The sequence below is a fragment of the Panicum hallii genome, chromosome 2 (genome assembly GCF_002211085.1).
Source record: "Panicum hallii strain FIL2 chromosome 2, PHallii_v3.1, whole genome shotgun sequence".
NCBI lineage: Eukaryota > Viridiplantae > Streptophyta > Magnoliopsida > Poales > Poaceae > Panicum > Panicum hallii.
In genome coordinates, this window is record NC_038043.1 from 41853372 (window position 1) to 41869936 (window position 16565).

At 44.2% G+C, this 16565-nt stretch overlaps 2 protein-coding genes and 1 long non-coding RNA gene across 4 annotated transcripts; 2 read left to right on the top strand and 1 right to left on the bottom strand.

Moving 5' to 3' along the window:
* Positions 1-674: 674 nt before the first annotated feature.
* Positions 675-1208, top strand: LOC112881070. The gene is made up of 2 exons (XM_025945777.1): positions 675-953; positions 1041-1208. Exons 1-2 carry the CDS (start codon positions 675-677, stop codon positions 1206-1208), a joined length of 447 nt encoding a protein of 148 aa, XP_025801562.1.
* Positions 1209-2472: 1264 nt separating this feature from the next.
* LOC112883511 lies at positions 2473-6308 on the top strand. Of its 2 annotated transcripts, XR_003226860.1 has the most exons (3): positions 2477-3652; positions 3769-5695; positions 6047-6308. It is a non-coding gene; the product is annotated as an uncharacterized LOC112883511 (long non-coding RNA). The 2 variants fall into 2 exon arrangements; XR_003226859.1 differs by having other exon boundaries at positions 2473-3652; positions 3769-6308.
* Positions 6309-8561: 2253 nt separating this feature from the next.
* Positions 8562-14115, bottom strand: LOC112879677 (mitogen-activated protein kinase kinase kinase NPK1-like). Its single transcript, XM_025944039.1, has 17 exons — positions 13644-14115; positions 13507-13548; positions 13336-13401; positions 13131-13241; positions 12967-13047; positions 12788-12865; positions 11870-11952; positions 11185-11266; positions 11005-11105; positions 10831-10870; positions 10666-10725; positions 10516-10559; positions 10277-10418; positions 9958-10173; positions 9547-9878; positions 9337-9404; positions 8562-9257 (listed from the first exon to the last, which is right to left on the bottom strand). The coding sequence occupies exons 1-17, from the start codon at positions 14058-14060 to the stop codon at positions 9175-9177; spliced, it is 2046 nt and encodes a 681-aa protein (XP_025799824.1). The 5' UTR covers positions 14061-14115; the 3' UTR covers positions 8562-9174.
* Between the last annotated feature and the right edge of the window lie 2450 nt (positions 14116-16565).

Below are 16565 nucleotides of genomic sequence, written 5' to 3' on the forward strand. Positions count from 1 at the left end.
ACCCTAGCTTCTCCACTCCAAATATTTGGTCTAGGATTGGGTTTGAGCAAGATCCAAGCAAGATTCGAGTTCTTCTCAGGAGATTCACCTCTCTTGGGCATCTCTTGGCACTCTCCATCGCTTTCCACATCTATTACTCTTGGAGCTTGGCTCCTAGACGGTTAGAGGTGCTCAAGAACAACCAACTCGTGGTGTGGTTGTCTTGAGAAGTTTGTATTACCCTTGTTGCTAGTGAAGAGCTCAAGTTTGGCCTTTGTGGTTGCGTGAGAGAGGAAAGGGTTGAGAGGAATCCGGTCCTTTGTGGACTCCTCAACGAGGATGTAGAATCCTTAAGTGGATTCGAATCTCGGGTGAAAATCTTGTGTCTCTTGTGCTTGATTACCTTACTTCATTCTTGTGTTTTTGTTATACTTACCACCGTCTAGCATTCTTGCCCGATCTACTTGTGTATTTACTTTGTGCTAGATTGCTTCCGCATCTAGTGTTCCTAACTTGTTTTAGAGTCTTTTATTCAAGTAGATTTTGTATACAAGTTTTATTTTTCGAACAGTTGCATTTCTTACCCTAGACCTCCCAGCGGACGGTCCGCCAGGCAGCCTCGGACTGAGTTCTTGTGTGCAGGTTTTAAGCAACGATCGTCTATTCACCCCCCCTCTAGGCGTACTTTCAATGAGATGGACGCTGCATTGCTGGCTGTTCTCGTGGAGCATCACAACAATGGTGATCATGCCCAAAATGGTTGGAAGCCATATGTCTACAATGCTGCTATAAGGAATGTACGTGAGAAGTGTAATGTGGAGATCACAAAGGACAATATAGCATCAAGGTGCAAAACTTTTGACAAGCACTGTGAGGTCATTAGCAAGATTCTTTCTCAGAGCGGCTTTGGCTGGGATTGGGTTAATGATAAGCTGTTAATTGATAGTGATGATGTTTGGAATAAATATGTGGAGGTAAGTGCATGAATATTTTCTATTATTTGTTTCACTCTTCACAATGGGAACTGCAACAAATTGATACATATATGTGTGTTTATGTAGGCTAACAAGTCAACAGCTTGCTACAAGAACAAAATAGTGAAGAATTGGGATGCAATCAGTACTATTTATTCAAAAGATCATGCCAATAGTCAAGGTGCTCATACAGGTGCTGAGAGTGCTCAAGTTCTACCTGAACAAGTTGATGATGCATCACCAGATTTGCCCTAAAAGAAGCAGCGAACTGGTGAGGCCATTCTATCTATACTAGGAGATATGAAGACCTCATTCAATGATTCTTTGAAGTCCACCGAACCACTACCGATGCCTAGTGTTACTTCTCCTGCTGAGATCCTTGCAACACTTCAAATCAAATGGTACCTGATTTGGCTAGATCTGACATGCTAAAATCTTATGGGAAGTTCATCCTTAATGAACGCTTATTCCAAGCGCTCCTGGAACTCCCCATGGACATGAGGAAGGAATGGCTCGTGTTGTTGAATTAAAAGAATGGCAATTGAGGGTGGTACTGTACGGTGGTTATTATTTAGAGCTTAAGAACTTGTTATCCTAAGTAAGTGTTTCATGTTGTGATGGACAAAAACTATGTGTTGTATTATTTAAGGCTTAAGAACTTGTTATCCTAAGTAGGTGTTTCATGCTGTGATGGACCAAAACTATCTGTTATGATGGACAAAAACTATCTGTTATGATGGACAAAAACTATCTGTTATGATGGACAAAAACTATCTGTTATGATGGACAAAAACTATCTGTTATGATATGTTATCTGTACGGTTCTTGTGACAAACTTGGATTATTGTTGTCATATTTTTGTCTGTATAATGTATAATTGCTGGTGCTATATTAATGTTGTCATTATTTTTCTCTTATTTTCTCATGATATACGTACTGTTTTTAATTATTTTCAGAATTTTTTTGCTATTTTAATATTACTGTCACAATATATTTTTATAAACATTAAATCATATATGTAAAAGTTATGGAAACTAAATTTTCATACATGTACAGCATGATATCTTATTCAAACTCTTTGAGGTATACAATTCATAGGTTTGTGCATCCAAACAAAAATTGAAATTGGTTGCTACCCTTGATTCCAGTTACTCATTACATATGCATCCAAACAGCAGTATTGGCATTGTAATCCATTTCCATTTCCAGTCAACTTTGGCATTAATAATCCAATGCAATTCCTTCGGCTGAAAGTTAACTTCCAAACGTAGCCTACAAGTCTATGTAATTCATACAATCACGAGAGAATGAGATATAAAATTTAAAAATAATATGACTTCATTAAATTATAATTATTATATTTTGGGTACATCGAATACCTAACAGGTACCCGCAGGTAGAGCCCGAGTATAAATTTTTCTTTACCCGTAAATGTACCCATACCGATGGGTTAAATTTTATACCTACCCTCGGTCGGGTACCCGCGGCTACCCGCAGCCGCGGGTAAAATTGCCATTCCTAGACACCCGCACCACTCGCTCCGATCCGCTCGCCCCCTCCGTCCGATGCGCTCTCCCCTCGCTCCGCCCCGAAGCGCTTCCCCCTCCCGACGCCCTGCCCGGCTGCCCCTCGCGACGCCTTCCCTCTCGCTCCCCCTCACGCCGCCACAGCCCGCGAGCCGTTCCGCCGCTGCCGCCCTCCCCTCGCGCCGTACGTCGCAGCCGGTGAGCCGGTCCGGGCCGCCGCCATCGTGTCGTCAAGCCATCCCATCCCAGCCCAGCCCCGCCGTCCCGCCGCCGTGAGGTGTCGCTGTTTGCCGCAGCGAGGGGTCCCCGTCCACCCGCGCGAGGAGGCGGGTCCCCGGCGGCAGCCCCAAGCGGCGGGGAGCGCGCGACCGCGAGCGGTGGGGGCGCGATGGCTCCGAGCGGCGGGAGCGCGGCGGCCTTGAGCCGAACGGAGCACGGCGGTCCTGAGCGGCGGCCCCAAACTGCGGCAACACCGGGTGAGCTGCCCCTAGCGGCTCAAATTGGGAGCAGCCCAGCGGCGCGATTCGGAGGCTGCGGGTCGATTCTTGGGCTGCGGGAGCACGGCGGCCCCAAGCGGCGGAAGCGCGGCGGCTGCTAGCGGGATGGAGCGCGGCAGCCCCGAGCGGCGGAAGCACAGCGGCCCCATGGGCGCGGAGGCGGCGGCGAGCAGCGTGGCGCGGCGGCTGCGGCAGCGTCGAGCGGCGTGGCGCGGAGGCTTCAGCGGCAGCTCGTCGGCGTCCACGAGCAGCCGGGGTGCGGCGCCGGCGATGGAGTGCGGCGGGGCGAGCGGTGGCCGCGGGGTGCGTGACGAGCGCGGTTCCGCCCACACCCGCTCGAGCCCGCGTGCGGAACGGTGAGCGATGGCGTGGTGGGCTAGGAGGAGGGCGGCCTATACGGTGGTGCCCTGCTCCTCTGCGTTCTCACCTTGGTGGAGATGGCTCTGGGTGGCGTGGGCGGCCTGGGCAGCGGTAGGCTTCCACCGCTGCTCCCTCAACGCAGGAACGGAACTTACGGAAGCCTCCTCCGTGCATCCGATGCCACGGCCCCGTTGGAGGACCACCAGAACACGGGTAACAACTTCGAGGACGACCGTGAGGTGCCTCGGCTGAAGCACTGGTTCTCTTTCTCTTCTCCGCTGGAATGGATTTTGCTGGAGATTGCCACCCATCGTGGGTAAGCTGTATCTCGCTGTCTTCAGATCATTCCATCCCTGCCACCACATGCTTGATGAAATGCCAGCAAGGATCGTTGTACACACAGTAATGATTTTTTGTTGTTTTCACTAATAGGATTGACAAGAATGACTAGAACATTCTGATGGAGCAGATGCAATTTTTATTTGTCAAAGGAGCTGCACTCTCATAGATCGAGCAGCAACAATATGTTTACCCATGGTGGTCTTCAAGAAAAGGGTTTCTTTTGCTCAATATGATGTTGTTTGCCGTGCAATTATGCTTTTTCAATACTCATTGTCCTAAAATGAATTTGGTTCCATTTTCAACCTAGGCACCTCGATTAACTGCTCTGTCCTAACTGCTCGGCAGCAGCAGGAGCTGTTGGACTTATATTTTTTTTCTGTGGTTCAGTTTTCAGAAGTCCAACAGCAGCTGCAGAAGCTCTGGGACCTATCGGCTTTCACGTTATGTACCATTATGATTGCATCAACAGCTTGGCTTTCTCTCTCTGATTTTTAGAAGCAAGCCCACCATAGCAGGGATATTCAAATATCAGCTTGCGCAGGTAAGCAGCATAGGACCAGCGAGGTTTCAAGTGTCAGGTATGTGAAATGTCATTTTCCTTTAACAATGTGGTAGTAATTCCATGATTGATCTTTTGATGAATGATTAGTTTAATCAGTTAGTTTTCTGGTCAGCTCCTACCAAGCTAGCTCACATGTTGTCTCAGTGATATGTTATTATTTCTTCCTTGCATGTTAATCCATTTGCTTTCTCTTTAGGAGTTGGTTGCTGTAGGTGTAGGAGGAGGACTGTAGCTTAATTTACTGCAGCATAACTCTGGCAGCTCTTGTACTGGAGCTGGGGGGCTGCACAACAGGCATGCATGGGTAGCTTGATTTCAATAGCTCCGCCTGCCGTTAGTTTGCCAATAGAGGATTAGTTCGTCTGTCTGTTTACTTTTATAGAAATCAGTTGCACGTATGTTTAATTTCTATTCATGTTGGTCGACAGTGAGTTATACTAGAACAACAGCTTTCCCACTTTAAGATAATTTGAGATGCTAACTTAATTTGCTCGTAGCAATCTGCATGCCTCTTGTTTTACTTATGATTGGGCTTTGGAGATGGTGCAAGGTGGAATCTTGGGCAGAGTTTGTGATACTTTCTGTTGGCCGATGCTAATGAGTAGTGTTATAGCTGTGATTCTAATTCTCATAAAACAATACTTCTGGTTTAATACCTTATATTGCATCCGTGCTCGTGAATTGATTCACTGCCGAAACAACCAGAGATAAATCTCATAGATAATTCAATCTCACCTCTTTATTCAATGCTCAGTATAATATCATTATGAGATCTCTTAGGGCTAGGCAAAGAAATGGTTTTTTGGTACTGGCACCGAAAATTTTCCCGTTTATTAGCATGGAGATATCATCTGTATCTGGTATTAGCACTGAAAATCTTGTCTTAATGTGAGCTATATTAATTTGATGCTTGGTGTATCAGTGATATTTTACAATCAGATGCAGATAAGTCTTTGCGATACAATCCATGCATCTGTAAGGAGGGAATCAAATTTGAACAAGGGAAAGCATAGTGCAATAATAGTGTCACCTTAGGATTGTTGAATATGCTAAAAATATTAACCTCAATTTTGCAATCATGGTGTGGATGCAAATGTGCTTGATGGCTCGCTTACCGTGTAGGGCATATATGTAGGAGGGATGTCAGGTGAACGGATTTCCATGAGCTTTTCCTTTGCAAATTCGAAGTATTGTGTGCTGTTTGTTTACTTAATCCTTCAGAAGCTAAATCAAGGTGCCCTAAGCTCTAGGAGTTGGAATGCTTTACCACTGTTGCAGATGTCTTCACCGTACAACAATATATGTGTTCAATGCAGGACATGGGGGTAATAAGAAAATTAGTTTCAAGTTGGCCTCCTGTAATCATGTTGGCCTCCTGATTTGGTTGGAGAAGCGATTCTGCTCCTCTGGGTCGATGCACCAGGAGGTCATTGGCACAGATGAATCCTTCCATAAGTTAGATCCTTCCCCCTTCTCCCATTTAATATCCTTGTGATTTTCTATCTTGCTGAATGATTGAATAGAAATCTGTACCTTCGTCACTTGTGCCATACTCTGTATTTTATTTGCTTGAGTTCATGTCTCTGTGATGCACAAAATGGTGGTGGTATACTTGCATAACCTGTCCTGTATAAGCTGCATTCATGTGCCAACAGGACAACACTACATGACCTGATTTAGTTTATGTTCAAGACTGATTTAGTTCAACATAACTATTGCTTTCAGATGGATGGATAGCAGTACATGTCTTTTTCCTTGCTAAATTTGCAAACTGACTTGTCATATTCTTTGATATTTTTGTTACAGTCAATTAACCTATGTCAACTAAAGGCAGCATTGCCATGAAATGGAACGGAGGGGAGTCAAGCAGCACATGATCCCGTTGTACATTTTTTGCACATGATGTGATGTAAGACCACTTTTGGTAACTAGCAACTTAAGGTTGAAACCAAACCTTTTGGTTCCATGTTATTGTTCACCACTCATGTGGATGTCTGTGGCTTAGTGCAGGAATTGTTCACATGACATATCTCTTAGAGTTAATATTAATTGTGTTTGAATGCATGAATGTGCAAGCTGAATAATTATGGTCGGAAACATGGCCACAAACATATTTTGGTGTGGGTGACTGGCATTTTTATTCATGATTTACTTTTGCAAAGAAAATTCGTTTCATCCCGTAGCAACGCACGGGTGTATACCTGGTTATGTATAATGCCTCATATTTGGATTTCTCTGGTAGTGCTTGAGCACCCTTTTCAGGATCTGCCAAGCGATAGACTCACTTTGATGTCCGTTGCCCATGTAGGGAAATTATGACCATCAAGAGGGAGGATGTCAAACTCTTTATTGGCCATCTCACCTACATTCCAATGTGCCAATAATTTTGAGAAATATGGCAATATTGATGCAATGATGTGAATTCAATGAAAGTTGAACTCCAACAATTTAATAATCTCAATAAGTTAGTGTGAAACTGAGGAAATTTTTATGTTTAAATAAGCTCGATATTCATTTTCATATTCCAAAATTTGAGAATTATATGTTATGATAAGCACTAGTTACAGTGTAGATCCTTTAGTGATGGTGAATATCACTTTGCATATGACCAATTTCGAAGAATTAGATAGAATAGAGCGAGTTCAAATTAAATGTGAGCCATCAAGTTTATTCCGAGTTGAGGAGATAGTCACTATACATTTGTATGTGTAGATCTCTTGTTGTGTCAACATCAAGGAAATTAATTTCGAGTTGAGAAGATAGTTACTATATGTTTGTATGTGTAGATCTCATGTTGTCTCAATGCCAAAAAAATTATTCCAAAATGTCAATGTTGCATTGAAAGTAAATTGCATGAAGTAAAGGGCAACAATAGTAATTTGCAAGAGTAAATGCAAAGAAATAACATGGAATGCAAAGGAGTGCTAAACAAACACATATTTACATTAACAGAAATAACAGGAGCCTAAATGTAAGATTATGAGGCCCATTGCTGGAATGTAAATAACAGAAAGTCTGAGGACTAAAATGTAAATTGATGGAATAAATAAATTAAATGGAAAATGAAAATGATAACTGTGCTTCAGTTTCAGCCCGCCGCTGCTATTGGCCCAGCTGGTGGGGGGGGGGGGGGGGGAGGGGGCGGGGGGTGCGTGGACAGGTGAGGCACGCAAGCGGTCCGGAATAGGCTGCCACGCAGCCCACCACAGCCCATGGAGGGGAGGTGGCGAGCCAGGCTGGAGCTCTGCTCAGCCCGAGCCGCTCGGTCCGGCGTATAAGGGCCCGACGGCCGGCGAGTTAGGGTTAGAAACCCTAACCGCTCAGCTCTCCCTCCCTTAGCCACCTCCATTCCTCCGCCACCGCCGCTCCTACCGTTCCGCCGCCGCCGCCGCTCCCAGATCCGGCCATGGCATGGCCGGATCTCTCCCCCACCGCCCCTTCTCCTTGCTTCTCCCGGCCGTGCCTAGGCCTTCCCTTTGCTGAAGCGAGATGGGCTGCGTAGGGTCACCCCGGTCAGGACATGCCCAGTCGAGATGATCCGACGGAGGCCCGAGCGGCGGTTGGCTACTGCCATGGCGTTGGGTCACGCGGGAATGGGAGCCGGAGGTGATGGTGGAGGGACGAGTTCCGGCTTGGAGTAGACCACCGGTGCCGCGGCGCCTGAGCTCGTCGCGTCGTTGTAGTACGGCGGGACTCGATGACGCGCGGCCATGGTGCCCCGAGGCTTGCCCGGTGGCCCCAGCGACGTCACGTAACCGTAGCGCTCTTCGGCTGGGGTCAGCGTGTATGGCGGAGTCTCCGGCGAGTATGATGGCGAGGAGGAGCGGGCCGGCGAGGGAGACTGGCATGAGGCAATGCCGTAGGCGCGCGGTGCTGCTGCCGATGGCCCGCCCTCATAGTGGAAGTACGAGGTCCATCCATGGACAGGGCAGTAGCCCTTGACATCTGGTGGCGCTGGCGGCCCTCCACGCTCGACCCGCACCCTGGCCGTCCATCCATGGGACGGGCAATGGCGTGGGGAGCGCATGAGGATGCACCCCTCCGCGAAGCAGGAGTTCAGCAGCACAGGAGGCCCCAAGCAAGCTGCGAGGTCGTCGGTGCGGCGAGCTGCATCAACATGGCCTCCACCACGGCGTCCACGACGAAGAGCGTGGCATACTGGAGCTCGGATAAGACGACGAAGTTCAAGCATCTTGGGTGAGCACGCCTCGGACATCTTACGCTTGCTGTCGCCGGTGTTTTCTCCTCCTGCTCAGTTGGCCGGAGCCAGTGCTGATAACGTGTTGTAACTCAATGACTCACAGTGGAAGAGAGAGAGATGTAAAGTGAATGGAGCAATCTTTATTGATGGATTTGGGTACATATTTATAGGTAGCTTAGGAGGAGGTTCGCATACATGTAATCACCAGGAACACCGGCAGTCTCAGTACGCATACATGTTTCATGATTTGACTGACAGCAGACGATCACAGCTTTGAAAAGCTCTCACTCAGCAAACTGAATGCCCCCATAATTTGCATCACTGGCTTATTACACGCTTTCAGAATCAATATCCATACAAAACCAATCCCCACGCCAACCTGGCTTACAAACACAAAATTTTATACAACACTTTGTTCTCAATATATAACCATATAAAGCAAGAATGCGGCCTTAAAATCAGGAAACTGTCAGCTCAACGTTCTCCAGGCTACGGCAACAATGATCCTGATCATGAGTCGTGATGACTGCCCTCTGTACCAGTCCACTTCAAAGTAGACCTACTCCTTGTACCAAGATGGTTCTGTCTGTGAAGCCATAGCTCGGCTCATGCCGTGAATGACAAGGCACTGCAGACTATACTGCTATTGCCGCCAATCTCTGGCATTGTGTAGTTACCATCAGTTGTTCTGTCTTCTGTGGGATGAAATAAAGAAACGAGTACTGCTGTCTGTTCAATGGTCAGCGTGACGCTCTCGCTTCACATTGGGACCTCTACTTGGAGATGGTGTTTTACCGCACCCAGCTAATCTCATCACTGTAGGAAAAATCATAGATGAGAATAGCCATTTGGGGAAATTATCTATAGTGCATAGATTATGAGAACTTCCATTTACCTCGTTCCCTCTCAAGTTCCTGGTCCAACTCTTCTTTCCACTTCCTCTGCCTTTCGGCAAAGCTGATGCTGTTCATAGAAATAGTCCCAATTAGATCTCGTACTGGTCATAGCACAAAACAAAATGAGCCTACAAGTGCTGCAGCATTGGTTACATTTTTGAAGAATGTAATTTCAGTTCCAGAACATGGCATGGCAATACCAAACAAACCTTGGGCTATCTTGGGCATCAAGATGCATTTTATCACCAAGCTCATTGAGTTGAGGAGAAGCTATTTCTCGTAAAATTCGGCTGCTCTTCACCACACTGCTTCTTGGGAATTGCTTGCTGCAGCTTTCAGGACTTCCATTATTCAAATTATCACATGTTGGTGATGCACCTCCTCGTGTCTTACTTGGAGGTGACTTTCCTCGAGGGGGAAGTTTCGGACTAGCTGGGATTTTCCCCTTGGAAGTTTGATCAGCTTCCTGACAACTTCCTGCATTTGTTGTGTTGTAGAACTCCTCGTACAAAGGTGTTTGTAGCTTTTTCAGGTCAAGTGCCTGCCAAGATAACCAGTAAAAACAGCATTTAAGCACTAGCAGTAAACTGAATTTGTCCGATCTAATAAATACTAAGTACCTTCTCTTCAAGGAATGCCTTTATTTTTGACTCTGTAAGTACATCATCATCTTCACAACTTCCCTCAACGGGGAAAGTAAAATCATTCTCAGTTATGCTGCTTTCAGCATGTTTGGCTAATCCACCAAATTCCATTGATTGATGAGAATTTTTCTCCGGGCTCATGTCAAACTTGCTTTCCCAGTTATCAAATGGTTCTGACATAGGATTATAGCTCTGGAGACAGCGGAAAGTTGGCACAAGGACGTACCATAGTCAATTCACAGAACCATTTTTAAACGCTCGTTATAAAATCCAACAGCTGAAGCAAAATTCTTACAGATCCAACTGCTGGATAGTCATCCTTGTCAGCAAACTCACACATGACATCATCAACATCACAGCTGCCCTCCCATAAGGGCTTGATTTTTGATGATTTGTTGGAGTTCATAGTCGACCAGTTGGAAGACTGATTCCAACCCCTGGAAGCAGTTAAATAATTCTCAAAGGCATAGTAAATAAAAAAACAAATAGATGATGAACAATCAGGTGAGGACAGGAATTACAGAATTCACTTACAAGCCATTTGGCATATCATTTGCAGGAATCTCATTAAAAGAGTCCTGCATCATTGTTTAAATGAAGTTATTACGTAAAAAACATGGATAAAGGTCCTGCAAGAAAAAAAAAGGTGGATGAAGCAACATCAGACTATGCTAGTAATTGAACCTTGTGTGCAGCGCGATTGAGTGGCTGCAACTCATTCGGTTCTCCAGTGACAAAAGGATGCTGCAAGAAAATGTTTCAAGAAGTCAAATTTACGAAGCACTATCAGCATACACTCGGAGCCACAGGAACAGCGCTAGCTACAATCCAGAATTAATGCAAAATTACCTTTAGTAAGTCTGATGCAGTAGACCTCAGCTCTGGTTCCCTAGAAGAACAAATAATCAAGGCACCAGACAAAACAGTTGAAAATTTAAGTTTTCATTTGCAGGAAGTTTCCAAAACTTTCGAGGAAAAAATAGCTAAGTGAAAGGTATAACAGTAACACAGTAATAGGCATACTTCTGCAGGCATTTCAGCAGAAAATCTTTGGCCTCTGGGGAGAGATGTTCAGGTATAGGTGGATGTGACTTTGTGGTTCCAACATGAAATAGAAGAGCAACCTGCAAAGATTTTCTTAGTGCAGGAAGTAAGGATTATTTTTTACAATTTTACTTAGGGCTCCATGGTGATAAAACTTACCTCTTGATACTGCTGGCTCCATGGTGGTTTGCCAGTTGCCATTTCAATGACTGTGCACCCTACACTCCATATATCTGCAGAGCTGAGATAATGGAACAGTAAGGATCAAGCAAAATAAGAACAAAAATGAAAAGGGCATGATTCTGAAATTGTTTTTCATTTAGTTTGAATCAAAGTACATTACTTTCTTCCTTGGCAAGTGTCATACATCCATACTAACGAATCAAAGGCAACAGGTGGTTATCTTAAATTAACAAATATTGATGCTGTTTCCTGCTACTCCTGTATTTGGACAATAAATGTCACACAACTACTCATTTAGAAAATGTGATTGGAAGTGATATTCAACTACTTGTAATAGGGACAATCTATGTAGTTAGGGAGAAAATTGAACATACATAATCCTTATTGAGCAGTGTTTTTTAATTCTGAATTATGAATTGCACATAGCTTAAAGCAGCACTAAAATAGTAGCATAGTTTGAAATCAGGTTCACAATTTTCTTTTAAAAAAATGAATTGTGTTTCCTAGATAAAAGTGAAGACTGAATGTTCTTAATTGTTAATTCCAAACAAGTCCAACTAGAAGATATTCCTGGTATACCATTATAGAAGAAGGAAAAAATGTGTCATATTTAAATCCAGAAAAGCAAGAAACGAGGTAGTGGAAGAGTTTCCAGACATACAAGCTATGCCCACTCCCAACAATGACTTCAGGTGCCATCCAATGCGGTGTACCTTTCATTGTTTTGGCTGCTGTCACAGTAGCCTGACAAAGCATGGCATATTGTTGTAAGTGCATTGACATGGGAAGTTAGGAGTAACTTGAACAAATAGAAAACATAGTGGGCTAATATCTTCTAATAAAAAAATGCTGCAGGCAGTTATGTTGATACACCAATGATACCAAAAATGAGGATGTGTGTGGCACATGCTAACTGTCCAGCACTACAACACCAGAGTGTATAATTTTAGCCAGAAGACAAGACTTAGAAAATATGATGATCATATGGGTACCATTAGCCATTTGTATTGAAAATAGATCAAATCAGCGACATGCCAGACTGCTTACTTTCAGTAGTTTAGCATTGCCACTAACGACAAGAACAAAGCCCTTTAGTCTGAACCAAGTTGGGGTAGGCTAGAGATGAAACCCAGGAAGAGCCTCAGCATTGCCACTACTAGAATAGAAATAGTGATTCTATTGTGAGCATCTTTCTTTCTTTGCAGGCCTTGCTATAGGCCCTACAGTCATATGATTACATGAGATTGTTATGTCATACAGTATCTAAGATCTTTATGCTAGTTTCATCTTACCCCTCCTCGCACATGTGTGGGACCTTTCAGCACCGGGTATGCCTTCTCCCCTCCTTGCACAAGTTTTTATTTCTACTGTATCAATTGCAAGTATTTTGGAAATAGGAATAAAAAAACAGGCAACTCCCCGAATCTAAAGCAGCATGGGACATACTCTTGCATTATTGATTTAAAAGAATAATCTAAATTTCTCTTCTGACTAACCCAGTCTTATTGCCTAAGTTTGATAACTTCCCTCAATTACACTTGACCTTAAGAGCACACTGAACATGTTATTTTGATCTTACCAACTTTGCCACTTGCTTAGATGCTCCAAAATCAGCAAGTTTGATGCACCCTTTGTTATCAACAAGAATGTTTGCACCCTGAAATTTGGCAAAATACCAGGTTCATCAGAATAAGCATAACCACAGAACAAGCAAGGCCAAAGATATGCCATTATATGTTAAGACTTCAGAGTCTATACCTTTATATCTCTATGTATAATTGCATTGTTATGCAGATACTCCAATCCTTGCAAAATTTGCTTAGTGTATTTCTTAATGACCTGATCAACAGCAATAGATATGATGGATAAGTCCTCTTCCACAATGAACAACCAGAAAGCCACTCAAATTGATGATTACTTACAGGCTCTGGGAACGAACCAAGCTTCCCCAGAAGTGACTGAATGGACCCTCCAGGGACAAATTCAAGCAAGATATTTAGAGTATCTTCCTCCCGCACAGTCCCAAGATACCTCTTTCCAGATCAAACAGTAAATCAAACATCAACATAGCAATTACCTAACGAAAGCGAAAGTTCCCATTTTCTAACCCATGCTGCATTCACTCACAACGATGTTGGGGTGCGACAGGTTCTTGAGTAGCTTCACTTCTTCTTCGAGCTCTCTAATATGTGCCTAACCACAAAAATCGAAACCAAAAGGCACCGCGTATCAGACCAAAAGCCTCAAAACTCTAATTCCCTAGCAAAACAACAGGCGGTTGAAAGAAATGCTACTCACTTGGGCCTTCTCCCGCGTCGCGTTGCTAGTGCCGATCAAGACCTGAAATAAATCATAGGAAAGAGTAAGTTACTACTCCGAACGCCTCCAAAACTTCAAACGGTAAAGGCTTAATCCCACGCGCCGAACCCTCTCACCTGCTTAACGGCGAGGAGCTCGCCGGAGTCCAGGTTCATCCCGAGGTAGACCTGCCCGAACGCGCCCGCCCCGATCAGCTCCCCCTTCCGCCACCGGATCGGCGGGTTCTCCTCTCCACCTCCGCCGCATCCCCCGCCCCCTCCTCCGCTGCCGCCGACCGCCTCGTCGGGCATCGGCGGCAGCATGCGGCGCGGCGGCGAGGTGTTCTTCGTGACGAGCCCAAGAAGCCCCATCCCGCGGGACTTCCGGATGCAGGAGCTGATCCGCAAGCCGATCCCTCCGCTCCCCGCGCCGAATGGGCCCGCCGGGGGCTCCGGGCCGGCGGCCGCGGCGGCGGGGCGGAAGGAGATGGAGCGGCGCACGGAGTCGAACAAGTCGTGGAACCCGGATCCGCCGCCGGCGTCGTCCCGTCGCATGGCTGCGCTCTAGGGCACGGCGCGCGTCCTCGTCGGCGGGCGGCGGCGTGGTGCTGGATCGAACCGGGGAAGAGGGGGACGAATGGGGAATGCAAACGCCGCTCTCGAGTGCGGGGTTTTGAAATTTTGGGGGTTTGCGGGGCGGGGAAGGACGGAAATGCCCCTCGCGACCGTTAGCAAAGGGAGCATTCGGGAGTGGACAGGAGTGGTTCGGCTTTAGCGCGGAGTTCGTGTGGACGCGTTGATTAATCGGGAGTGGACTCCGAACAGTGAAGCGCGTGAGAAATGGGTTCCAGCCGTCCAGGTAATCAGACGCTTTAATTAGCTGATATGAAATTCAAAAGATTCACAGAAACACAGTAGAGAATTCGTAAAAAAAATAAGTTTTGATTCATGCGTTTCGAATGAGTCTGGGGAAGATTAAAACAAGTTGCAGTAAATGGACTAAGTTATTCGCGGTTCGTGGAACTCGAGTGCTAATCTTGTGTCAAGAGCAATAAGTACATTTTCATCAAGAGCCAAGCTGCGCTCTCGACTTAGGATCTGAATTATCTATGTTTTGCTGTTATCGCCCAATCCTGTTGAAATGTCTGTAATAACGGATGAAATGCACAGATGACTCCAAATTAGAAAAATGCTACTTCAATATACTGTATGTATTTAAATTGGAGAAAACTAAATTGTGCAAACCTTAACCAACAATTAGTTAAATTATATGTATATTTTAGTGCACTAATTTTGCATAATTATATTTATATTCAAAGTGATTTTAAAGTCTTTAGTTATTGATATCATATTATAAGAGAAGTTAGGGTTAAAATCTGCTGTGGAAGATTTTTCCCAATCAAAATATTTCTAGCATTTTTGGACGGAGGAGTATGTAGTAATCCATCTGGTAAGGAGGGTGAGGTTAACATGTTACCTTTTGCGCTTGAATCTTCTTCATACGATAAAATAAATCATTTTTTAGTTAAACCTCTTCAATTTGATCAACAAGACACATATATAGCCACATGGGATGAGATTCCTCGTGAAAATCACTCAAGAGAACAGCATAAATAGTCACATAGGAGTATTTCTTTAAATACATAAGGGAACTGCATTTCATCTCATCAAAAGTATTTTCACAGCATATAAATCCTTTTCATATTTTATAAATTATATTTTTCAAGAAAATTGCTTGAGAGTAGTTACCTAATCGCTAACTAAAGCAAAACATGACACTAAGCATACCTCTAGGTTCATCCCTACTTTTTTCTAAGACTAGGTTCATGCCCGTGCATTGCTACGAGATCAAAAAATTCCTAGCATGATAGATTTGTGCCCCTAAGTTGCTACAGGCGAAATAAATTTCTTGAAATGGCTACAAGGTATTGGAAACAGTTGATTTGTAGAATCACAATGTATTAGAACAATTGATTAAAAATATAGGCACGATATTCTGAATGTAAGAATCTTCCCTCTGAATCAAGCTTCTAGAATGTGACACACTTTGTTGCTACTGTTGTCTAGATAGTTTTGCAATGAAGATATGTATATGTTTGTTGTGTGCAAAATTACAGAGGGTAGCAGGATTGATCTCACGTAGGAGTGTTGCGAAACAGATCTGAAGCATGCTTTTTTACAGCTGTAGATGGAAACATATCACAATAGTGTGTCAAGTTTTTAGCGTTTAAAGTATTCTACCTGTGCAAAGTTTCTGAAATCACTCCATTCTTCCGTAGGACTTTGAACCCAGGCAAACGGGCGAAAACTTGCAACAAAATAAGCCCATATGGAGTTAATTTCTCGGTAAGAGTAGTGTACCAACTAACAAATCTGACAATGGTGAGGTCTATTTCTAGAACTACACATCACCGAGCATATACTATATGCACATTGTATCTCTGATCAATTAAACATTGCTGGACTAATAACATGACTCAGATTGTTAAACTGAGATTTATTATCATACCCCAAAACATTGACTGCAAGATTCATGTGTGCATACATGCTAGTACCTGGTTCATGACAAAATTGCAAAGAGAGCTAATCACCAAACAAAACTTTAGTTCTCTCGCTGGACAAGGACTATGATGAACCGCAAGTGCCTCCATTAGCTGCCAGGTTTTACAATGCAAACTACTTGTGCTAGGTTCATCGGTATTCACTTCCGTGGGACCCTTACTTTCCAAAAACAATATTGATCAAACTGTGTTTACACAAGAAATCAAGCAAAGGCATGTCACAAGCATATAGATGAATCACAACATTTTTCAGGTACAATATTTTGTCCAATAACTAAATCTGGAAATAGTTTAACCAGTCAGGGATTGATCACATCTCAAAAGTGAAACTTTTTCACAGTGGTTCACATGGAGTTTGCATTACTTCCAGAACTCATCTCGGCCAATGTCTGCAGGAAAGGTCGTAATTACATCTTTAAGAACCTGAAATCATAGTATATCAAACTTTTACTTATGGAAAATGTATTACTAAAAGAATTTATCAAGCAAATCAGATCTA